We start from the raw sequence: 26817 nt of genomic DNA, 5'->3' as shown, positions 1-26817 counted from the left end.
GCTTTTCTTATCTTAAAATTATTCACGCTCCTGAGATTTCCAGCTTAACTTCTGGCAAAATAGCAATTCTGTTACAAAATGTTAGTTGTCAGCACATGAAGTATTGCTCCTGAAGGGGAGATGGGGTAATAAGTCATGTCAGGAAAGAAATAATTTTCATTGACTTATATAAAAAGTAATTAATATTTCCAGTTAAGCTATTTCTACTCCATGAGTTAGAAAACCTTAGGGATATATTGCAATGAATATACTAGTAAGTAAACAAATAGAAATAATCCCCTCTAGACTATCTAAAAAAATACTAAATATAGTATTCTCACTTTATGCAGCAAAGTTATTTATTTATTTCAGAGTGATGGGTTTTTGTTATCTAGGCCTCCAGAGAAATAGAATAATTGTTATTTCTTTGATCTGGCATCTGCCCATGATAAGAAAATTTTAGCTCAGGGGATTTTAGATGATAATTTTATCAGCAATTTTAATGTACCTAAACAATAATTCATTTAAAATGTATCAGCAAAAATCTCTCGTATAAGTGTAGGACTTAAGAGATACAAATAAATTACCCAATTTTCTTTTCTAGTTCAATGATTTAAAGAAAATTCTCCTATTGTTCATTTTCTAACCATTTATTGCATGTCTGGAAGTGTTTTATTGTTGTGCTTACATTAAATCACATAGCAATCTAATTCAGAGTGGCTTTAAGTGTCCCCTTAGGATAGATGGAGTTTATCTTGGCATTCCACTTCTTCCTTAACGATGTTGTAAAATCTACCCAGAAGTCTTACCAAAGACTCATTTCCTCATGTATGCTTGTTCCAGAATATGCTTAGTTTCTCAACTAAGATGAAAATTTCTCTTTATTAGGTTATCAGAGTACAAAACTCCCTCGTTCTGAAGCAATGGGGAAAGTAAGGAACTTGGAGACAGGTCCCAGTCAAGTGGTGCAGTCATAGGATATCCCGTGATCTACTTACTATGTGCGTGACATCCTACAGCGAAGAGCATTTGTGTTACTTAGTCCCTATTAGCGCATGACCACTGTAAGAATCAGCTACCTCAAATGTTCACTAAAAAGAAAGGACCGCCCCACGTTATGCCAGGTCCACTCTGTGACTGATTCATGTCAGCATTCCTAGAGCTCTTAACCGCTACTCTACTCTATCAACTTCATTCAAGTCTGTTGTCACTAGATGGCAGTATTACTTTCACGTTTAGAATCCTACCTGTCAAGGACTCTAGAACATAAATAAACTGAGAATTCCATGTGCAATTTTAAAACCACAAATATATTTTAGATGAGTATATACAAATAAAACATAGCTTACTCCTTTTTATGGACTGAATGTCTGCCCCCCCCAAGTTCATATGAAATCTAATGTCAAGAAAAGAAAGGAAAGAAAGAGAGAGAGAGAGAGGAGGAAGAGGAGGAGGAGGAAAGGAAAGGAAAGGAAAGGAAAGGAAAGGAAAGGAAAGGGAAGGGAAGGGAAAGGAAAGGAGAAGGAAAGGAAAGGAGAAGGAAGGAAGGAAGGAAAAGGGAAGGAGGGAGGAAGAAAGGAAAAGAAAGAAAGGAGGGAAGGAAGTAGGAAAGAAAAAGAAAGGAAGGAAGAAAAGAAAGAGGAAGGAAGGGAGGGAGGGAGGATGGAAAGAAGGGAGGGAGAAAGGGAGGCAGGGAGGGAGGGAAAGGAAGAAATCTAATGTCATAGTATTTGGGAGCTTTGGGGAGGTAACTGTGTTTAGATAAGACCATGAGAGTTGGGCCCCCATTGCAGGATGAGTGTCCTTTTAAGAGGAAGAGGCCACAACTCTCCATAGACTCCGTGTCAGGAAACAGCAAACCTGGAAAAGGGCTCTCTTCAGACATCAAATCTGCTGGCGCCTTGATTCTAAACTTCCTAGCCTCCAAAACTGAAATAAGTGTTCTCTTAGCCACCTCGTCTACAGTATTTTGTTAGAGAAGACTGAACTAATGCGTCCCAAAGAACATCATAAGAACATATGCCATGTGAAGCAAGTTATAAAAGAATATAACATCTGGGTAGAACAAGTGAATGGCAATTTTCCTAAAATCTCAAACACATGGTTTCTTATCTTAAATCTACGACTTAATAACTATTCATCTTAAGCTAGTTAACTGTCCTTTTCTGTAAAATTAAGAAGGATAAATGTTCTTATCTGTAAAATTAATATAATATATATGATACAGTAATCCTAGTTCTTAGAACTTTTGTGAAAAGTAAAACCAGTCCAAAATATGCAGGCACTATATAAAAATAATTTATTGCCTTGGGGTCACAATATCACATCCTTTCTCTGAATGTTCTCCTCTGTGCTTCCATAGTAAGTTCCACTTACAGTATTCACTCAATACATATTTATTGTGATATGCACATATCCCAAGGCACCAAGAGTTCAATCATGAACAAAAAACAGAGAATGTCTGTTCCTAGGATGTTTATATTCTAGTAGGGAAAACAGACACGAATCACATAGCTACATAATCAAACGTAAATTCTAGAATGATCAATGCTGTGAATAAGAAATACAGAGCATGAGCATGTGTAACAGGAAATGAAAGCCAAATAAGGTCAGGAAGTTTGCCATGATTAAGTGAAAAGTGAACTGAGATTTTGAGGGTGAGAGTACAAGACACTCAAAAATAAGAAAGACACCCATACAGAAGAAAAAAACAGCATGAGAACTGATGCAGTCAAGGGGAGCATGGTGTACATATGAGAATTTAATAGTAGCTCAGCGTGGTTGGATTGGAAATGGAAAGTGATTACAACATAAACCTGGAGAAGGGGGGAGGCCTGCTGGATTGTGTAGGTCATATTAAGAATGCACGTCTTGGGACACCTGAGTGGATCAGCCCACTCAAGGGGGGCGCCTTCAGTTCAGGTCACGATCACGGGGTCCTGGGATGGAGCCGTGAGCTGGCTTGTCACTCAGCAGACAGCCTGCTTCTAACTCTGCCTGCCCCTCCCCCTTCTTGTGCTTTCTCGCTTTCTTTGACAAATAAAAAAAAATAAAATCTTTTTTTTTTTAAAGATTTTATTTATTTGACAGAGAGAGACATAGTGAGAGAGGGAACACAAGTAGGGGGAGAAGGAGAGGGAGAAGCAGGCTTCCCGCTGAACAGGGACCCCGATGCGGGGCTCTATCCCAGGACTCTGAGATCATGACCTGAGCTGAAGGCAGAAGCTTTAACCCACTGAGCCACCCAGGTGCCCCATAAACCCTATATTCTGACATGTTTCCTTCTCAATTTTGCTTTGGCTAAAAGTTTTACATTTGTGTTTTCCACATCTTCACCTAGGTTCTTGACAATGCTATTAAAGTGTATCAAAACCCTGTTGAAATTGTTGACCTGCAAACTACCTTTTCCAGTAAATTAACTTTCAAATGAACATTTTGCTCTCAAATGGGAATTTTCTCAACAATTTTGAGGATATATGACATTCTACACATAAACATCTATGCAACACCCTTGTCCAAAGGGCTATGAAAAGGCCAGAGAAGTATTAAAAGTAAGTTTTAATAACTGGTCATTTTTCTGTAGCTACTTCTCAGTGAGTCAACAATTAGTCAACTATTTCCAGGAAAAAAAATAAAAATTACCATAAAGGTTTATAACAAATTATTTTATATTCTGGATTGGTATTTTGTATTTGTTTAAAACTATGTAAATTTGTACTCATTAAGGTCAATTTTGTTGATTCTTTTTAATCAAACCAAATGAAGCCTATACAACCCCTAATTCTCACATATTTTATAGCCACAGAACTGTAGCTAGTTTATGGGGCTTTACACATCATCTGGCCCAACCTTCTTTTTGCCACTATTCACATGCTGCTTTGGAAAGAAACAGGGATTAGAACCCAGGCCCGCCTCTAGGCTATCTGACATTTCCTAAGAACACATCGCTCCCCAGAACAGAGATGTGAATCCAGACATCTTGCCTAGTGCACTTTCCAAACCATAATACTTCCTTACTCTTTCAATTGCTTACCTGTTATCCCACCAGTATTTCTCCCTGTCATTTTGTGTAACTCTTTACAGAATATTTTCCTATCTGACTGAACACTAAAATCACTGGATGGACTATTTACAAATAAACACATCACTGCTGTACTTTCCGAAATTTTCATTCTTTAGATCTGGAGAGGGGGCCCCAGGAGGTAGACCCAGGCTTGGCAATCGCTGTTTTAGAATGCACTTCAAAGTCAAACAAACCTGAGTTTAAAAGTTTAAAACACCTTTATGAGCTGTGTGGTCTGATGCATTTTCTTACCATGTCTCATTTTCCTCATCTATAAAAACAATACATCAACCTCAACAAGTTATTGTGAGTATTAAGTATATATAGTACCTAGTGCAGTACCCAGCATCTAGTAAAAAGTCAGCAGAAGCTATTATCAAAATCCCAGTCTCTGGCCATCCACTAACCTGCTCTAATTTCAAAATGTAGGTGTTCTTAAGGCATGCCTTCCTACAAATAACTTCTTCCTAGCCTGTCTTTCCATCCTCAGCTCTGAAGAATTAAGATTCTAGTTGCAGCTATAGGAGCTGAGCTTTATTGCGCTTGGCTGATTCTAAAGATTTCAAGAAAAGTTCTAAGCAATTAGTGGGTGTTCAATAACTTTAAGGTGGTTGAAATGAATGCGTCTATGAGAGGATCCTTCAGTGTCCTCATTTTGGAAATTAAGAAATAAATAATCAAGACCAAAAGTGATCACCCAAGAAATGGAGTTTACATCTAGTGTTAGACTCAGACCTGTTCTCTCCATCGTATCATATTGCCCAAGAATGAAAACCCTGCCTCCATTTCCCCAACTGCCACCATTCTTGAGACTAGGATTTACTCAATGGAACTGCATGCCCAATTTAAAGATTTAAATTGGTATTTCTGTCTAGATTTTGTCTATCTTGTCTTTCCTGTGCCAAAAACCCAGAGAGCAGAAGAGATTCACTTCTAAACAATCTTTAGGGCCACTGTAGCTCTTTGATGAGTCTGTATAGGTCATCTAATGCAAAACTTTTTGTACCAACTTATATTAAAAGTCTGTAAATAAGCCAAATTGATGATCCCATAGGGCCCACTGGCCATGCTTTTATAATTAATGCAGCTCCTGGAGGTATTACCAGATTAATCAGCTCCTCTTCTAAATTTTCACCACGTATCTTCATTCACTGTCCCTAGCTCATGGTGTTTATCGCCATTCCTTCTATTTGTGATGGCATTCCACCTCTTCCAACCTTTATTTCCTTTAGAGTACTTGAGATGTTGTCTTAGAATATTTTACCTATTTATCTCCTTGTTTACCCCAAAAGCTAGCAAGTGGCAAGTGCTAAGTGCTTTTGGGCAATGCCCAAAATGCCTCTTATTGTTGGGGACCTCAAAAGTGCATGCTCATTAATAGTGAAAATTATTTTGGAAAAAAAAAATACTCCTCAGAGAAAATATGCTTTTAGCAATGAAAGTCAAAGAAAAGTATAAGTGAGACAGAAACATGAGCAAAAGAGACTACTCCATAAAGTATTCCATACAATTTTCCAAAGCAATAGTAAGCACTTTTTGTTGTCTTTACAATCACCAAAATGGTCCATGGCAGAAAATCAGAAAATTTATTTTCCCTATCCCTTTAAATCAAACTTGTGGTCCTAACTTAAATTTCAGTGTGCACTATTAATATATTAATGAATTAAGAATATGATAGGCATTTCATACAGGCAGGATCATACTTAATGATTCTTAAAAATGACATTTCAATGAAAAGTTACTTCAAAAGTTGATTACCTATTTTCATAAGGTGTCATATGAAAACAATAATGCCATGAACTATCAGAAAGCAGTTAATAATAATTGGAGTAATTATTTCTTTAAAAAATTCCAAAATAAACTACCAATTCAGTGGTCTTGGGGTATATCCAAAAACTCATGAATGTCCCTTCATTCCATTATGAACTATAGTTCATGCCAAATGATCCTAGCTGGTTTCTGTCAACTAACTGCCCTGGAGATTTTAACTATGATGTAATTTTTGACTCACATTGACCTCTCTTTCAATCTATAAACCTCTTTTTTTTTTTTTAACACTGTTTCTAAAGAAGCTATCAGTTCTAAAAAAAAAAAAAAAAAAAAAAAAAATGCAGCCAGGAATGGAGTGGAGAGGGGGTAAATTTTGTTTCCATATGATTAAAGGGGCCACCAAAAAAAAAAAAAAAAAAAAAATAGAATCCATCCTGACTTCATATGCGGATTTCCTTGACTTCATATGTGGATTTCCTTATGCTTAACTCAGATCTTCCTTTTTATACACCATCATTTATCATTCCATCCTTTCTAGAAGTAAACTTTCTTCCATTTTCAATAGGAATGTACTCCTTCCTTAGAAGTCTATTACAAGAAAGAAAGAAATACAGTTCTTAGACAAGAAAGCAAGATTGTAACATGGTATTTCTGTCTAGATTTTGTCTATCTTGTCTTTCCTGTGCCAAAAACCCAGAGAGCAGATGAGATTCACTTCTAAACAATGAGTCTGTCTGCAAAAGTTGAAGTTCAACCTAAATGAGATCCAGAACTGCATTAAATACATTCATGGGTTTCTACAGGCAATGCCGTCTACTAAACAGGTCACCACATCAAAAAGCATATTTTTATCACACTTAATACCTGTGACCCCTACCAAGGTTATTGTCTCCAAAACCTAGAATTGGAGAACTAGTCAAAACTTGCTCCACTTTCTCCTGGAGAATTGTTCTAAAAGGTAAAAACAAATCAAATGAAAATGGCTTGATCTTTAGTTGACAAAATGGATTTTAATTCACCCATTGTATTTCTATAGATTTTCATTCTCATCTCTTACAATCTACTCCTATCTATAGCACAAGAACAAGGGTCTCAAGAATTACAGCACATTTGCTTTTATGTCATTTTTACAGTTCTTCCTCCTACAGAAATTTGCCATGCACAGGGAAAGGCACCAAGTAATGGCATGTATTTTGGAGAGCATGGTTGGCTAGAAAGCTGAGACAGGCCCTGTTTTTCTTCCGTCACAGGTCCAGCACATCTGATCACAATTACAGGATATTTATTTAGTCACATCTCAGCTACTCTTCATCAGGAACAATCATTCCAAAACCTTGCATCATTCTTCCTCATCCTTAAACCATTTTTAATTTCTCAACATTCCTCCTAAAACTTGGAAGCCAAACAGATATACTAGAATAATTTTGAAAGGAAGTAACAGTCATAGCAATGGTACACCCTCACTTGGTTAGGCTTGTAATCAAACTATCTATAACACCGTATACTAAAATTCATACAGTGGGTGTGTCTGGGTGGCTCAGGCAGTTAAGTGTCTGACTTTAGCTCAGGTCATGATCCCAGGGTCCTGGGATCGAGTCCTGCATCCAGCTCCCTGCTCAGTGGGGAGTCTACTTCTCCCTCTGCCTGCCACTCCCCCTGCTTGTGCTCTTTCACTCTCTGTCAAATAAATAAAATCTTAAAAATTAATAAATAAATAAAACTCATACTGTGACTACAGAATATTCAATATTAAGATTTTTCTCTCGTTACTCTCATTTCTCTCATTACCATTTTACTTCTCCTGAACTCAATCCTATTTCTTAATGACTTATTATTTTAATCAATGAAACTGTCTTTAAATTCTATCTTGATCCTCAAAATATTAGCAATCTTAGCTAACTCAGCATGTCTTTTAACTAGAACTTTCAACTATGAATCCAGTTAAATTTCTCTTAGTCTTTCTTTGGAAAAAAAAAATACTGTCTCCAATAAGATATTAATTCTAAGAAAACTCTAGGTGTATCAAAATGGCCAAAATGGCTGAGAGAGTAGGTACTCAGTAAAATGGACTGAATGGATTGTCTGGTATAGACTATTCACCTAAACTTCCTGACGCATATATTCTTTTTTTTTTTAATGATTTTTTTTAAGATTTTATTTATTTATTTGACAGAGATTACAAGTAGGCAAAGGCAGGCAGAGAGAGAGAGAGAGGGAGGCAGGCTCCTCGCTGAGCAGAGAGCCCAATGTGGGGCCTGATCCCAGGACCCTGGGATCATGACCTGAGCCAAAGACAGAGGCTTTAACCCACTGAGCCACCCAGGCACCCCTGACACATACATTTCTAAGCATTAGACTCTTCCAACAAATTCTTCAGAGTTTAATTGGTCAACACACAGAGGTCCACACTAGTTCATCTCCTGGTAGAACAATGCATTACATCAAATGTAAGATGATAAATAGGTATAAGAGAGGAAATATAAATCAAAAATAATCTTTTTTTCCCTAAAAAACCTAACATTTAATAGGTCCAAAATATCTCATTTTTTTCCCACCCTTCCCTCTCCCTCGCTTTGGAATTTCTTAAAAAAATAAAGTGGCATACAGAAATACTTGTCCAAGTGTACATAAAAATTTCTATAAGGATACTCACTGCAGTATAGCATGTGATAAAAACAAAAAGACTAGGACCAAAATGGTTAACAGTAGAGAAATGAAAAAAAAAAATTATCTATACATTATGGGACAGTCTTTAGCCACAGAAAATAAGTTAAACTTGTATAATGGAAATGAATTAATAATATGCATGTGCAAAATGTGTATCTGTATATAACATAGATTATATAGAACTAAAGGAGAATTCCTAATTTTTTTCTATGGTAACATCAGTATTCAATTTACAGAAGCATGTATTTCTTTTGAAATGTAATGAATTTACCAATTAAGTACCAAAAGCTAAATGGATAGATCACAATGAAAATCTGCAATAAATAAAATTAAATGGATTAATACACTTTGAATTTCTAATAATATATCCAAAGGACATGATTATACAAACAAAGGAGGTATTCTACACAATGATGTTTTTCATAGCATTTTCTGGGTTAATAGAGACCATTTGAATGTCTGAAATTTGGGGAGTGTTTGCAACAGGTATGTTTGTACTTATTCAATGAAATATCAAAAATAAAAAATGTATTTTGTATTATATAACTATTTGTGATTATATAATAGAAATAAACCTAACATAATATTTAACGCTGCATGTTAAAAGAAGAATATAACTGTTTATTATATATAAATAATAATAATAATAAATAATAATATATATATATATAAATATAACTGTTTATTCTGATCATGTTATTTAAAAAAAAATGAAAAACTTTTACTTAAGAAATAACCAAAATGTTAATGGTGGTTAGGTGTGGTTCTGAGATGATTTTTTTTTTTGCATTTTTTGCAATTCCTCCCATTTTCTATAACAAATATGGAAAAGATTTAATAAACCTGAAAGTCACAAGAGAGATTATTTTGTAAGTAAAATGGAGTGGGGGAAAAGTCTTAGAAGTACAATTTGAGGAGAAATATTATCTTAAAATACTGAAAATGTGAAAGGCAATTTTCCTCTTATTTCAACTTTTGTGCATTTCATTGTGCAGCAGGAATTTTGTGCATTTTTCCATTTTTTCCCTTAATTGGATGCATTATTTTCATACTGAAAAATCCATGGCAAACTTTATAAATTATCTTGCAAATATTTCCATGGCTTAAGGTGATAGTTTCCAGAAGAAGGACATTAAGCTACTGGGCTCTTTTTTTCCAGCCTTTGATAAACAAGAAGATATTTACTTCAAGTTCAGGATCAATAAGACAGTATAAGACAGGACAGGACATGACAGTAAAGGGCAGAATCGGATGGGACAGGACAGGACAGGACGAAATAGGACGAGGCTGGACAGGATAAGATTGGACAGGATAGAACGGAATAGGACATAACAGGACAGGAACAGGAAAGAGGGGAAATTATAATGAGTGACATTATAGCTGGCAAGGAAAAGGGGGATTCCAAGTAATGAACAGAACTATCAGGGTAATGGAAGGGCGTAAGAGACAGCAATTCTTGCACACTACTGCAACTTAAGTGGGGCCCAAACATTAAATATCATCCAAACCACAGGTCACTTGTGACAGAGAGCATCACACATTTCTTACAGCTTGGTCAGCTTACGTGCTCTTAAAATATTTACCAAAGCATTTCAGAGAAAAAAATAAAGTATTTCTACATATATTAAAGTATTAATAAAGAAAGCCCTCATATGCTACTATGAACAAAATAAAAAAAAAAAAAAAGAAAGAAATAACCTTCCAAGCACACTCCATCCCGCAACCTTCGTAACCTTGCTTGGTCTCTGGGTCCATACAGCTGTCTATTATTTTACACTTTGCAGCTCAGATAGTTCGGGTGAATCATTGCTGTGACACGTCTTTGTTTACTTTTCTGTAATCCATTCCACTCTATTCACCTATCCTTTTAATGTTTTCTCCTACATTTATTCCATTTCCTATATCTCTCTTTTTTTTTTTTTTAAGATTTTTAAATTTATTTGAGAGAGAAAGAGAGAGCACAATGGGCAGGGGCAGAGGGAGAGAGAATCGTCAGCAGTTTCTGCACTGAGCAAGGAACCTGACACAGGGCTCCCTCTGAGGACCCTGAGATCACAGCCTGAGCAGAAACCAAGAGTTGGAGGCTTAACCGACTATACTGCCCAGTGCCCCCCGCCATTTCCTCTATTTCTAAGTCTGATGTTATACGTGTTATTATTATTGTTTTTACTGTAACTGTTTATAATGGTAGGTTTTTTGTTTAAATGGTTAATATCATGTGCAATACATAAGAAAAAAACTGTGGGAATACAGAAATCAAATAATAACTTTAAATACTTGCTGCATTCTTCCCTTTAGTTATCCAACAACCTTTAGACTTCTCACTGAAAACCAGTTACTACAACTGAATATCAATTTTTAAAGTTGTACTATGTGTGATCACATCCAATGTCATCTCAATCTCACTAAAAACCTTTATAAGAAGTATATAGAAATATCCTAACAAAAATGGGTACTTTTGTTACAAGATGAACAGATGACTTGTCCTCTAGGGACTGGGCAAAGTTTCTAAAGCACAAAACCAGGAAACTAATGTATAATATCTGTACTCTAAGAATATGCTTTATGTTTATCACAATGTTTAGTCGTGATAAAGTCATGAGTCGTGATTAAGTCATAGGAAATCAGAGGAAACTGAAGGGTCCCTTTCTGGGAGAATGGACAAGTACACTGTGGCAGATGGGAACCACAGAATACTGTGTAGCAATTAGAAACAAAACCCCAAAGAACCGCATAGTCACATGACAGACTTTAAAAACATAATAGCAGATGGAAAAAAAAGCAAGAAACAGAATGAGTCTATGCATAATACCATTTCGGTGAATTCAAAGAAACATGCAAATAAAATAACAATAGAAGGATACATGTTAAAAATGTTCCTGCTGTCTGGAGGAAAAAGGAGCTGGGGAATTGGAAAATGAGGAGTAATTACACAATGAATTAATAAATGAATGAATGATGAAGAAAGGAAAAGGCCCAGGAAGGCAATCTGCTACGAACTAAGATACATGTTTCAATACTCGGTACCTGAAATCCAAAACATAGCTTTTTAAATCCTTTGTTTTTACAAAGAGTCACTGCTAATGTCCTTTAAAATTAGTTCTCTTTGCGTGTACTTCAATCTTGGGTTGGTTTGACAGAAAGCTTTTAAAAGGCCAAAAAATTGAGATAAAATTTGAAAACCATTACCAGTTAAAAAGCAATTAATTGTGAGCTTCAATAGTTTTGAAATTATAATTAACAAAAACACACTGCCGCTTGCAAAATATCTCTTTAAATAATTCATAATATATACACTGTATGAAATTAGGAGTTAATGTCTCTTAGTTGCTGGAAATTTTGTCATTAGCGGTCATTTACAAGTAGATTTCAACATCAAAACATTCTTAACTTCAAAAGTGTCGCCTGAAAGAAATGACTCTAGCATAGTCTACTATAACTTGCCATTAGCAAGAAGGGAAGTCATACTTTTTGAAGGCCTCACACACATTTCTTCCCCAACCTACTTAATCCTCGCTTCAAAACAAAACAAAAGCCTGTAAGAGATACTAGGTTAAACTATGCAAAACTGCCATCTTTTTTTTTTAAAGATTTTATTTATTTATGTGACAGAGAAGAGATCACAAGTAGGCAGAGCAGCAGGCAGAGAGAGAGAGGAGGAAGCAGGCTCCCTGCTGAGCAGAGAGCCCGATGCGGGGCTCGATCCCAGGACCCTGAGACCTGAGCCGAAGGCAGAGGCTTTAACCCACTGAGCCACCCAGGTGCCCCACCATCTTTTTTTTTAAAGTCAGATTATTTCAATACTGGAATTTTTAGGTAATTCAATTTCATAATATAATTCTCCGTTTAAAATTGAGGAAACTTAAGGCTTTGGGGGTTTCAATAAATCACGTAAACATACATTTCTTATAAGGTAAAGTCCCGATATCCACTTTAGTCAACTTGTCCATAAAAATCCATGTTCTTATATTATTGTTCATTACATTGTATTGTTTCCATTAAAGTTTGGAATTTTCCCAGGTATTACTATATTTGAAATTTAAACTAATAGTCATTACATGCTTAGGAAAAGGTGGTAACAGGCAGTTTTTATAAGAATTTTTACACGTGTCATAGAAGACCTGAACAAATTTTATAAATCTAAAATCTGTGGGTTGAACAAAATATATTTTCTTCTTTGAGAATAACATGTCTAAGCCTTAAAACCAGTACAAGTCAAGGTTTCTTCAGGCAAACCAAAATTAAGTAAACTCTATAGAGCCATTGTGATTGTAAACTCCTGCAAGATCTTCCTTGGACTCATTTTCCCCTCTCTTATGTTTTACGAAATGTACGAGATCAAAATAAATAGTTCAGTGATGGGTTCTACATAGTCCAAGCCAAGCTCCAACCCTACAGAGAACTTCCAGGGGAGGTAACAAATGTAAAACAGACAATGCCCAACAGCAAATGCCTTTTCTTGAGTGGAATAACATGCAATGGAAGCTCTGCATTCTTGTGGCTTAATATGAGTCATTTTTTTCCCAACTGGAACCCATTAATATAGACCACTGATGATATTTGCTTAGTTTTCCCTTTAGATATTCTGGGCAGGGGGTGGGGGGGGCGGACAGAGGGAGGGGGTGGAGGTGGGAATAAAAACATATTCTTTACCTTTGTTTGCATGACTCAAAGCACTTTACAAATGTGCTGTTGGGTCCATGCTTTTCAAACTGAGAGAATTAACAAAGCTCAAAGGCCCAAAGTAACTTCTCAAAAGCAACTTGGCCCAGGGAGATCAGTGAGAGGTAAATGCACTCTTATCATCCTATTTTCAGCATCTTCACAAGGGGTGGTTCTTTTCTTGTACCACAAGAGAGAGAAATGGGGGGTGGGGGGAATTAGCACAGAGAATCAAAAGAAATTTGTTTGGATCACTACCTCTTTGTATCCTTCCAATGCACCTGAGCTTTCTAATATCACATGGAACAAAATTAGTGGCACTTTGAAATCAACTATTGGATAATCCTATCACCAGAAAAAGGAATCTAGTCAGAAAGGCATTCATCATAAATCATTTCTTAGATTTATCTTAGTACTGAAGTGTCCACTTTTCTTTTTAAATTTCAGGTGTATAAAATGTTTTTACTTTGTGTACATCACTCATCTCTTCTTGCCTTAAACTGTTGGAAGACCTCTGATATCCTTGGGATGTGTCCGAAGACCTTTAACAATTTCCCAAATTCAGAAAACCATTAAATCATATGATTTAAACCAAGTTCCCCATAGAACTTGTATTCGATTCATTTATCAAATGAAGTCATTGTCAAATTCAAGTTCCTAATTTCTAAATATGTAAACATTCTATTGATCATGCAAAGTCTATCTTCTCCTTAATCTACTTTTTCTTTAGTCCCACTGCCAAAGCACTAAAGAAATCAATTTTCCCACGTATTTTTACCACACTGTTTGCTTGCTATCACCTCACAAAGTTGCATTAGAATGTGGATACTAAGAAGTGAGACCCACTCCCCATCTAAGTCATCTGCTCTTCTACTAAGGTCTCAGTCTTAAGTTCTTAAGGCTTAAGTCTTAAAGCTAAGTTCATGCCTTAGCACAATTATTAATTACAACATGTCACAAACCATCAAGATCCCATTTCAAGAGTCAATACTGTAATAAATGTAATACTGTAATAATAATAAATATAATACCATAATACAATAAATGTAATGCTATAATATGGATAATAATGTAATAATTAATAATAACGTAATAAATAATAATTTAAATTAAATTTTAAAATAATAATAAATAATAATATAATAAATGTAATACATTTACAATACTGTAAATACAATGCATACATCAAATGCATTACATTTGATGTTTCATGTGCATTTCATGCACATCAGAATGTTAAAGGCCATCTGACACTTGTCCCTCATTCCTTTCTCCGCAACTTTGCTTTTGACCTCTGGAGGAGCTCTGTCATGGTGCGGTGGCTGGAGCCTTAAAAGCTGGGAGGAATGACAGGTACAGCAACAGTAAAGGATAACTATTTTTCACATCCATGATGTTTTCAATTCTTCAAAGTACTTTCCTATCCTTTATATCATCTAATACTTAACATGACACTCTGAGATAAGTAGAACAGTTTCATCATGTTTCAGTTAGGTGAACTATCATCTGTGGCTATGAAGGAGAGAAGAGGGAAGGAAAGAGGAAAATTGGCATCTGGGGGAACACCTGTTATATAATGGGTTTTATCCTCGGTATTTTATCCCACAAGCAACTTATTTATAATTTCTGTTAGTTTCTCCTTATGTAATAGAATCTACCTTGTGGACTAGTTGAGTGGCTCTGTTGTTAAGCATCTGCCTTCAGCTCGGGTCATGATCCCAGGGTCCTGCATCGGGGTCCCTGCTCTGTGAGAAGCCTCCTTCTCCCTCTCCCACTCTTCCTGCTGGTGTTTCCTGTTTTCCCTATTTCTCTGTCTGTCAAATAAATAAATAAAATCTTAAAAAAAATGTATAAAGAATGTAATTCAGGGTACCTGGGTGGTTCAGTCTATTAAGTGTCTGCCTCAGGCTCAAGGTCATGATCCCAGGTCCTGGAATCCAGCGTGCAAGGGCTTCTTGCTCAGCAGGGAGACTGCTTCTCCCTCTCCCTCTGCCCCTCCCCCTGGCTTGTGTGCACGCACACACACGCTTGCTCGCTCTCTCTCTCTCTTGCATGCAGCTCTCTCCCAAATAAACAAAATCTTAAAAAAAAAAAAAAAGAACGTAATACAATGTCTGTCCATGAGAACATTTCAATGAATGTTGGCTCTCATTTTTGTTTACAAGCATAAATAATTTATAATAATCCTATTCAGTGCTATTAATACTATGAATGCTAAATAACACTACCTAATTACCGTAATAACTATCATTTGCTGAGTACCTATGTACCAAGTGCTAAGCATTTCACCCACATTTTCTCATGTAATCTTCACAACTAAACTGAGGGAAAGATTTAAACTCAACTTCATAAATGAGTTAAACTTACACTCAGAATAGAAGTTTACCAAAATCATAAAGGGATATAAACGCCTGAGCTAGGATTCAAACTCATATCCATTTAGTTCCACAGTTTAATGATTTTCATTTGATTGGTTTTTGAATATTTTATTTTCTTCCCCAGAATGACCTAGGCACTTTTAAAATCAACTTTAAGATCATCACATTGCTTAGCATGATGAATTAGAAAACTTGACTAAGATTAAAAGACTGGGTTAATAAAGGAGACATTTAACTTCACCAAGTTCATCTGTCAAAGGAGCTAAATGAACTAGATCAAACCGTAAGATCCCTTAACATTCAGTCATTCTACAAGCTCTTCTGCCTCAGGCTGGGTGTTCCCCAGAGAAAGCATAAAGCATATGGCCTCCAGAATTGTGAGGAGATGCATTCCTGTTGGTTAGACCAGTCTGTGGTACTTTGTTATGGACGCCCAGTCTGTGGTACTTTGTTATGGACGCCTGAGCAAACTAGTGTGGGAGGCACCAGTTAGGCTGAGGTGTACAGGTCTGCATCAGGTCTAAGAATAATCCATAAACAATATTCTTCCCCTCATTTCTGATCAAATACTTATCGATACAAAAACCCTCAAACAAACATATAGACAGTCTGATGCAGAGCCAGTGGGAAGACACATAAGAAAATTCCAGTTCTAACCCCATCTGTCTCAGAACCTCCCTGGGGGGGTGCATAGTGATTGAGAACAAGGTCCTCAGTATGAGACAAATGTGGGTCCCAATAGGGCTTCTCCTGGGGTTAGTTGTGTGACTTGGGGACAATTACCTAACCACTCATAATCTCAGTTTCTCAATCCCCTAAAAAGTGATGCTTCCTATCTTCCAGGGTTGTTACTTACAAGGATAATTTAAATATAAGGAGTAAGTGAAATTATATAAAGAAAGAGCAAAGAACTAATTATATCTGGCACATACTATGTGATTAGTAAATGGTAACAGTTGTTATCAGGTTGAACTATATGAAATGGCTGTTATTTGATTATTCTTTATCTAAATAGCAATTCATGTAGTTCAGCCTAATATAATGTCACATAGAGGCAGAAGAGCACAATAACAATACAAGTTCTGGAACCAGGATGTGTGGGCTGGAGTCCTGCCTCTGTCACTCACTAGCATGTCACAGAACTTCCCTAATGCAGTTGCTCAGGTGAAAAATTAAAAATATCTACTCTGGGTGCACCTGGGTGGCTCAGTCAGGTAAGCCTCTGCCTTTGGCTCAGGTCATGATCTCAGGGTCCTGGGATGGAGCCCCAAGTCAAGTTGGGCTCCCTGCTCAGCAAGGAGTCTGATTCTCCCTCTGTTCCCTCCCCCCATTGCTCATGTTCTCTCTCTCAAATAAATAAATATCTTTAAAAAAAAAATCTACTCCACAGGATGAATGGAAATTTTTAAACAAATTAGTCCACAGAAAGCCTATTTCCCAGACAGTCCTCAATGAATATAACCTACTATTGATGTTATTAATATTATTAATAACAAAATGAAGTAAGTAGATTTGAAATTCTCTAAAATTAATTCTACCTTCTAATTCTATGATATTTTGGCTGGTATTGATAAAAGACAATTATGCAGTGAACATTCAGCTATATATAATAAAGAGGTTAAACACTAAGTGCTGTAAGTCCAAAAAATATTATGGAATCAGAAATAATTTAAATAAAAATTAGTCTCATAAAAAATTCCTTGATAATTTGTCTGAAACAAATCTAAAACAACTATAATGCTGAAAATTATGTTATCTTGGGGGTAAATTACCTTAACTTCTTAAATTGCTAAACATCTTTAAGTAACATTTCCCATAAGATGGAAAGCTAGTGGTCTACACAGTGTGGGGTTTAATTTGTTTATGTGTATGTGCATAGAGTTGTTCATCATAACAAACTAACTGTTGGACTGAGGATCAATAAACCAGAATAGTGACCAAGCCACTCATTTAGTGGGTGATGATGAGCAAATGACTTCAACTTCATTTTCTGTTTGGAAAAATGAGGAAGAAGTCTAAGTAAAGATACCAAAGCTTAATTCCAAGTCTAAAATTCTGAGTCTCCAATACTGTAAAAGGATTAAGACTATAACGATTGCATCAAAGTAACATAAGTCCTTTCACCCAACAATAAACAGGAAGTAAAGTATTTTCAGATAGCAGAATGCTAAGAATAAAAACAAACAACAACAAAAAATCACCCATTCAGTTAAAAAATATCCCCTAAATTGAAACACACTGCATGCCTAGGCAAATCTAGGTGCTTTTATATTTTATGCAATAAATGAAAAGAATTAATGATCAAGCCTTTTCTGAAACTCATAGATAGTATATATTCCTTCTCAGCAGAAGTAAAGATGCTTGGGTCAGCTATGAAACCAATACTGACTTAAAATCCTAGGTGCATTTGTACAGACAGTCTAATCTCTGACCTTAACAAATTCACAGGACATCAGATTTCTGTCTCCAAAAATTGTTAATTATGATATAACTTCTAGGACTTTTGAGAGGGTAAATTAGTTAATATTTCTTAATCACTTAAAGGATAATAATTAACCAAAGAAAGATCATCACTCTGAGACTAGAAAAAATCTCAATGTTCCCAGCTTTCTTCCAACTAACACAGGTATCTCAATAAAAGTCTTTAAAAAAGAAAAAAAAAGATCTTCATGATGGTGCAGTAGATCTAAAATAATAATTGTGGGGGGGGCGGTTCTGGCTGACTCAGTTGGTAGCACATGAGACTCCTGATCTCGGGGTTGTAAATTCAAGCCCCACTTTCGTTGTAGAGATTACTTAAAAATAAAATCCTTAAAAAAAATACTAATAATTGTGAGACAAAGCAAAAAAATTAAATGTCTCATCATGGCACCATGAGAATAACTAGGTTGAAACTGAATGATCCATATACACACATTAGTTTGGGAGGAAAAAGATAGTAAAACCAAAACACATTGAATTTGGTACTAGAAAACACATTCTCTTCTCAAAGTAAGATGTTCTTATCAATTAGATTATATCTGTTAATTATTAGAACATCAGAAATACAACTCAGAAATAGATGAACTTCAGTATGAGGGCTTCTATCCATAATATATTGAGTTCAACTGCCCAATATTTCAAAAAATTTAGGAAAGAAATCCAAATTTCTCAGGGTCAGTGACAACACATTGGGACTTTCTAGTAAAGTGCAAGCAACTACATTTTTCATTCCTTGAAAACAAATAAATCAAAAATAGATTTTATCTTAAAAAATCAAAGTACTCCTTTATTTAAAATTTTGTTATGGGAAGGTGGAGGAGGTTATTGCTTGGTTAGTTTATGTGTACATGTGTTTGTTTTGGCTGCCCTCAAAAGAACTTCTTTTCTTCTTCTTAGCTTAATTTTAAGATTCCAAAACTCACAGCATGTCATAATTAAACATCTCCTAGGAAGTGCACAGTCTGATTAGCACATTAACTCAGGCATAAACCAGCCGTGACCAGGCTGCCTCCAGGTCTGGGTCAGACCAGTCTGGGAGAGAACAGTCCTGATGAAAACTCCTACGAAGACACATTAACCTCAACGTTACTTTATCTTCCATCAGTTAAGATCTTCTTTTCTCAGTCAGTTTTTACATGATTTTTTTAAACCATTAATCCTGGACCGAGAACAATCCAATAGCATCCCATAAATATAAATAAATATAGATTTGAAAAAATAAATCCACTAGTTCTGAGCATTAAATAATTTTACCTTCACTCTCAAAGGTCCCCACCACCAAAAAGCTCAGATGATTAGGGAGAAGTCAGAGATATTCTTAAGGTTACACACAAATAACAAGAGCCCATGACTTCCCATCCGATATCAACTCCTGTTTTGGAGAGGGAGAGCAAGAACACTACCAATATCCCTATGTTTTTTTATTGGGCTAGTTGGTGGCCAGCTGTTTGCTGTAAAACAAAATGGTTAAGTGTGTATGACCATGGGAGTAGGAATATCTTCTCCCACAGTCTATGCTTACACTGTCCAAAATGGTGACCACTAGTCACACACAGCTATTAGGCATTTGAAATGTGGCTAGGCCCACCAAGAAACTGAATTTTTAGGTTTAGTACTTTTTTAATTTAAAACTTAAAGCGAATAGTTGTGTTATTAGAAAATTTTTTAAATCTGTTTGGAACAGCTTAGGTATGTGAATTCACTTTTTTATATGTAAAATTTTATGAAATCTAGACACGAGTCAAGTACTTCTGATGAAAATCTGGAGACTGAATTATGATGTGCACAAGTATAAAATACATTTAGACAACAGCCTAAAATACCTCATTGATATTTTTAAAAATATTGACTACATGTTGAATACTTCAATCCAATACAATAGTTTAGATAGACTATTTTAAATAAAATACATTATTACACGTCATGCCATTGGAGTTTTAACGTTTTTAACGGGCTACAGAAAAAATTTGAATTGCATGACTCATATTACATTTCTGTTGGGCAGCACTGATGATGAGTAATAGTAACCAGTAGCCTAACTACCAGAGATGGGCCAGTGAAGTGTTTTGAAAATCTGTGTAGCATGAAGAAAGGCAAAAAGGTCAGACAGGACTGCAATCACATCCCAGCTCCGATGCTGAACAAGTCATCAGCTTCCTCAGCCTACCTTTTCCCATGTGTAAAATGGGAAGAATGGTTTCCTGGCTTAAACCCAATATTTGTAGATTTGTTGAATACATAGTTGGTTTCCAGTAGAAAGCAGATTTCCAACTACTAAGAATTAACTGCTTGTCAATATCTATGCCTTCTTGCAAATGGGCTATATTCTGTAGACCCTTCCCTCCCCTCATACTTCCATGACTATTACTGTAACCTTACTTTTAAAGATGAATACTGGCAACCTTTATACTCAATACTATTATCAAAATAATCAGCAACTGGAGGAACTCCTTCGATTTGTGTTTTAAAGTGGTAGTAATTTCATCTCCAGGAATACCATCATTATTTTTAGGAATCTAAAATTCACCTTCAAGAGACTTATGGGAGAACCTGGGTGGCAGAGTCAGTTAAGCTTAGGTTTTGGCTTAGGGTGCAATCTCAAGGTAATAAGATCAACCCCTACCTGGGGCTCTGGGCTGAATGGAGAATCTGCTTGAAATTCTCTCTCTCTCCTTCTACCCCTTCCACTCGTGCTCTTTCTTTCTCCCTCTCTCTAAAATAAATAAATAAATATTTTAAAAAGAGAGAGACATTTGTAATATCAGAACACTTATTATGTTCCTTTCAGTCTTTCTAAAATTCATCACAGTGGGACCTTGTCCTCGTGAGGGTAGGCTCTAAAATGCACTATCTAAGGCAGTAAGTTAATAATAATGAAGTATCAGTATTAAACATGTAAAAGATGGGAGTCAGAAGTATTTATTTTAAGATTAATTATATCCCATTGTTATACTCTATTTTCTTTGCCACTTGAAAAATGCCTGCAAATTCTTACACTATAAAGTAATACCATAATCATCAAAAGATTAGGAATAATAAGCCTAGGACAAATAAGATTAAGTCCTCCTTCATAAAGCAAATAGTAAAACCATAGATAGAGTTCTTTTTTCACTAAAAAGTAGAGTAATATAGACTGAAAACATTCCAAAATGATTTAGATAAATTAATGCTGAGAAAAACACCATATAGGTAATTACTGAAAACTGAGAAGTCTGAAAGTCATCTTTCATTTTTCGGGAGGATGACAAGAAGAAAAACCATTCCTCTCCACAGTGATTTTTCATACAGTGTTGACTTCTGACAGGATGGCCTAAGGGTCAACTCACTATGATCATTCTAAGGTTTCTATAAAAACTAATTTACAATGACCTCTCTCTTCTTCTACCTGTTTGTTGCACTTTGTACTCATAGTTTTTAATTTAGGCCTTTTATCATTTTTTCCTTGGCCTCACCATTGAATTTCCCTAGCCTGTCTTATTATTCAAACAAAAGCACTAGAATGTGATGGCAAGAAAAAAAACATAATTTTTTTTAATTAGTTGGGTTATATGTGTGTGTATGTGTATACCCTTCATCATATCTGACTTGTCACCAAAATAAATTTGAAGTTGTCACACAGAATCCAAGCTCATAAAAATTAACTTGCTTGTTTCCAACATAATTAATTTTAAGTAAGTTATTATTTTAGCTTACACTATATCATAGAGATGAAATCCAAAGTTCATTTCTGGCTTCAAGTTGCCTCTTCTTAAATTGTATATTAATACAAATATCTCCTTTAAAAAATTTGTCGTTTTTGACAGGAAAATTTGCCATCATAACCCTTTTGAGTTTTCTCCAAGTTATTCATATAGTTACATAATAGATCAGATATCACGTACTGAAAAATCCTGTGTTCACTAATTCATACCTACGGGGACTTACAAGGGGGGAAAAAAAATTAAAAATGTCAGAGATCTTCATATATTTATTAGAGAAAATTTTTCTTAACTTGCTTATTCAATAAGTATTTAGTTGTTTGATTTTCCACTAGATTGTAAGAAACTTGTGGGCAGGAGCAAGGGCTCACTTTCTGTGTGCCCATTTGAAAAGCATGGGTTTCATGACAGTTTGATAGATGGTTAAATGGAAAGGTGGTTAAATGAGAAAGAGAAAGAAATGTTCAGATTTAAGAGTTACCAAGAAAATGAGGAGCACCTGGGTGGCTCAGTTGGTTGAGCACCCAACTCTTGATTTCAGCTCAGGTCATGATCTCAGCATTGTGGGATCAAGCCCGATATTGGGCTTACACTCAGCACAGAGTCTGCTTGAGATTCTCTTCCCTCCCCCTCTGCCTCTGTCCCTCCCCAGTGTGTGCTCTCTCTCTCTCTCTCTCGCTCTAAAATAATATTTTTTTAACAGTTACCAGTAAAATAAGTTTCATCTTTGAGAACATTTTTCTTAACCCATTAGTTAAAAATACAGGTGTTGGATGACAATAACATGTCGATGTAGGTTCATCAGCTGTAACTTATGTATCATACTGGTAGGGGATGTTGATAATGGGGGAGGCTATGCATGAGTGCGGGTAGGGGAACACAGGGGAAATCTCTGTACCTTATTGCCAATCTTACTGTGAACTTTAAATAGCTCTAAAAAAATAAGTTCTTTTAAAAAAAACGGTGTTAAACTTCGAAAAATATCAATTGTGTGACCGAAAGATAATGAAAAATAGTACTTTATTGTATAAAATAAAACATCAGTTAATTAATTAAATCTCAATTGATTGCAGTCTTACTTAGCATGTGCCAAGCACTACTCTCAGAGCTGAAGTTTGAAGATAAATAAGATCCGTAAATGTAAAGTAGGAAATGGAAAGCTGGTTCCACTAAATTCACGTGAACTAATCCTAATTTTAAATAATCATTAAACCACAGAAAAGAAAACAATGCATCTCCTATTTAGAATGTGTTCTCTTCCCCAATGAAAGGGAATGACAAATTTTTTTTTCAGATGCTCTAAAATTTTTCAATACACTTTATGCTTTTTGCTTGTTGCTCAGAAAATGCTAACTCTTAATATAAAGATGTCCTCATTGCCTCTGTCTTCTGGTAAGGAGTCAAGTAGGAAGGGAAGGGGAAGAATGAGATCAGAAATGCCATGGAATAGAGAAAAGGAAAAATATCAACATGAGATAAATCAGAGCAAAGTTCTGCACAATATCATTCTCATATTAGACCAGAACACTGGAACCATAACCAACCAGTAACCTAGGGTAAGAAGCTAAGACACGGCTAGAAATGAATAGGTGCCTCAGACACATACTTTGTGAGAACTGGCAGTAAAAGGAAACAGTGCAGAAATCCTCTGGATAAACTTATGCACAGCTCGAGTCTTGATTAGTGAAAACTAAAAGCCTATCATTGGTGGGTCCTGCTGGAGAAGCAGATCCTTCAAGGCATTTGGCAGCTGGCAAGAGGCTGCCAACTTCTCTCAGGCACTACCGGCCTGTTCTGACAGGTTCATTCCTTGCATTTTAGCACATACAATCTTTGGTTCTTGAAAGAGTCATTCATTTTAACCTACATGAGTGTAAATGATACATCAAGAAAATGGGACCACTTCAGAGAAGGACAAGCCTTTCTGAAGCGAACAACCTGGGTTTCTTTAATAAATGGAAGAACTGACCAAGCCTGGTAGCAGTGTCCGCCTACCTTAAACCCGTTCTACCAGGTTACCCAAGTCCCACTTACCCCTAACATCTGGTGGAGGTAGTGATACTCTGGTCCTTGGTTATACAGCAGGAAGGTTTTCCAGAAAAGCAAGACATTCAGGGAGAGCCAGATAAACTAAATCACAGAGAAAGAGAAAACAAAAATTAAAAATAAACATTACTTGATGAATGGAAACCTTAAGGACATTCGTTGGACACAATACTTTCAGGCGAAGCCGGGTTAGTAATTGCAGAAAGCATTTTCAATTAACCAGCAAGCTGAAAACCTCTCAGAGCAAAACAAATCTTAACTCAGTCCCTGCACCTGAGATTAAGCATTTGGATTGCAATGAGGTCTCCTAAATGATCGGCAGACATCCCCTGCAGTACAAAATGAGCCTAAGAAATCAGTGACATCACCTCGTCCGGAGAATTGCATGTCGTTAAAAATGCAACACCAAACAGAAGCAATCTGGGGAAAGAGGAAAGGAGGGGAAGATGTTGAAAGGGTTAAGAAAAAGTTGTGTTCACTAAAAGTGATCTCTTCTCCCTTCCTCCACATCCGCTCTCCCATCAGTGTGCAGGAAAGTTCCCATGCCTTTGGAGCCGGGATGGGATTGGGGGGTGGGGGGATAGGTGGTGTTATTATCTCCAGGTATTAACAGCGGAAAGTTTTGTTAGTTGAGAACGTTTGAATTAGAGGCAAAACTTCTTCCAGCTTCCCACCCGCGCACGCTCAGAGAATGAATCAAAGTTGCTGCACGAGAGACAAAACGCAGGGAGAGCCTTGCCCGCCATCCTACCAGGCAGAGGTGTTTAACCCCTTCGTTGGCCAGCCAGTTCCTCCAAGACACAGCCATGCCGCCGGCCCCGCCGCGCTGCGCTCTCCGCCGGCCGGCCCGAGAAGGAGCGGCGGCGGCAGGGGCAGCGGTTACAGTGGTGCGGCCTGCGAGGGGGGAGCGGGCGGGGACCGAGGGTCAAAGACTGAGTGGAAGCCCGGAGCCCGGCGCCGAGCCAGCCCGGGCGGGGTCTGCGTCCCGGAGCCGGGTCTTCCGGGCGCCGCGGCTGCGGCCCGCGCGGGGTCTGCGCTGCGCCGTCGGCGACCCCGGCCCGGCGCTCGGAGCGCGCGCTCCCGGTCCCCGCCGCCCGGGGGCGCGAGCCAGCCCCGCCGCGCCCGACCCTTTGTCTGCGGGCGACCCTGTTGTGGCTGCTGCGGTTCAGGGTGTCCGGCTGGGGACTGGGGGCGGCCCCCGTGCAGCCTCAGCCCGGCCGGCGCTGCTCGCAGAGACCCACAAAGACGTGGAGAATGCTACCTATACCCTAGGTGGGGAAGCCCGCCGCACCCTCGTACACTCGCGCACACCTAGTTCTTTGGCACGGGTCGTTTTCCCCCAAAAAGTTCAACTCAAAAAGCCTCCGCATGTTAATCCGAGCCGGAAATACCCTTCTGTGCACAAGTGTCCGCCTTCTCCCGCCCACCCTCTGCGACTCATCCCACCCCCAAGGAGCGCCTCCTCACAACCCCTTACCTAAAGCTTCCCTCTGCCTCCCCTTTCTCAGTCCCTCACCCCCACCGCACCCCACATTCAGGCAGAGCTTTAAAGAAAACTGAATAAAAGGAGCCCAGCGGTTTCATGGTTAAAGCTGACGTAATTCTCAGGGGGCTTTAGGGAAGCTCAGATTCACTCTGTTTGGAAATGTGCGTTTTATTACCCAGTATCAGAATTTGTTTAGTAATAGGAATCCTCTGGAACTTGTACCAGAGGCCTGGCGAAAGGTGAGAATAGTATGGAATGGACACAGGCTACCTATCCTACACCGCAAATTATCAGTATCAGGAAAGGGGGGGAGGGCATTTATATAGAAGAATGTCTGATACAAAGTAAGTATTCAACAAAAGTTTATGAAATCAGGAATTTTCCAAACTTTAACAACTAACAAGTGGCAGGAAAGGTAAACCAGTAGGAGCCTAATCTCATGGCTTTCAAGCTTTTTTTTTTTTTTAACAAAATCCATTTTACAACACATGCCATAATGTGTAATTAAAACTATAATATCATAAAATCTTCTCTTACTATAGCAAGGTACTTACCGCAATTAATTTGATGGACAGATGAATGACAGCAACCCTCCGTTCAAAACTTGAATTAATTCATATCAAGTGTGGTTTACATTTCATGCAGTTCACTCTCTAGTAGTTGTCATTTCTCTGATAGACTTTCCTGTTTCATGCATGATCAAATCCTGAAAACTGCTTTAAATCTTATTGGAGTTAGGAAGTATATTATTTATAAATAACACCTTTTCTTTGTATTTCTGATGTGATGCCTAGAGGACCCAAAAAAGACCACCCAGAGAACCCAGGGAGAGTCACCCCTGGGGAAAGTCAAATTCTGGGACACCCTGGTACTCCTCAAATTACACCCTTGAGTAACCATCTGAGAGCCCTAAGTTCAATAGATGGGAGGTTAAAAAGAGTCCAGCAAAATGGTTTGGTTCTTCCCACAAGTTGAGAGGAATGAAGCAACGAAAAAATAGTAAAACAAAAGACATTTTTTCTTGACTTAATTGACCTAGTTCTTTTTTTTTTCCAGTTTTATTAAGAAATTATTGACACACATCATAGTTATAGCATATAGCATCACGGTTTGATTCACATGTACTGTGAAATGCTTACCACAATAGGATCAGCCAACATCCATCTTCTCATATAGATACAATAAAAAGGAAAAAAAAAAAAATTTCTGGGGATGAGAACTCTTAGGATTTTCTTTCTTAACTCCTAGATACCATACAGCAGTATTAGCTATGGTCATCAAGTTGTATTATATCTCTAGTATTTATCTTATCAGTGGAAGTTTGTACCTTTAACCACCTCCCTCCAATACACCCCTCCTCCCATCCTCTGTCTCTGGTAACCACAAGTTTGAGCTCTTCTTCTAGGAGTTGTTTTCTTTGTTTTTGTTTTTGTGGGAGTTTTGTATTCCACCAATAAGTGAGATCATACAGTATTTGTTTTTCTCTGTCTGACTTACTTCATGTAGCATAATGTCCTCAAGTTCCATCCTCATTGCCACAAATAGGAGTATTTCTTCGATTTTTATGGCTGACTAATATTCTATCAA

General features: G+C 37.1%; 1 protein-coding gene across 1 annotated transcript in view; it reads right to left on the bottom strand.

Moving 5' to 3' along the window:
- Positions 1–24768, bottom strand: part of NOX4 (NADPH oxidase 4) — a 172311-nt gene extending 147543 nt beyond the window's left edge. Inside the window, exons 1-2 of the mRNA XM_032852839.1 lie at positions 24496–24768; positions 23733–23828 (exon numbers count right to left, since the gene is read on the bottom strand). Of these exons, the coding sequence (XP_032708730.1) occupies positions 23733–23828; positions 24496–24552 (153 nt within the window). The 5' untranslated portion in view covers positions 24553–24768. The remainder of the gene's footprint in view (positions 1–23732; positions 23829–24495) is intronic.
- Positions 24769–26817: the final 2049 nt, after the last annotated feature.

The sequence above is a fragment of the Lontra canadensis genome, unplaced genomic scaffold (genome assembly GCF_010015895.1).
Source record: "Lontra canadensis isolate GAN:19392208 unplaced genomic scaffold, GSC_riverotter_1.0 scaffold7, whole genome shotgun sequence".
Taxonomy (NCBI): Eukaryota; Metazoa; Chordata; class Mammalia; order Carnivora; family Mustelidae; genus Lontra; species Lontra canadensis.
Note: the sequence above shows the minus strand (reverse complement) of the source record. Positions and strands in the feature narration are given on the sequence as shown.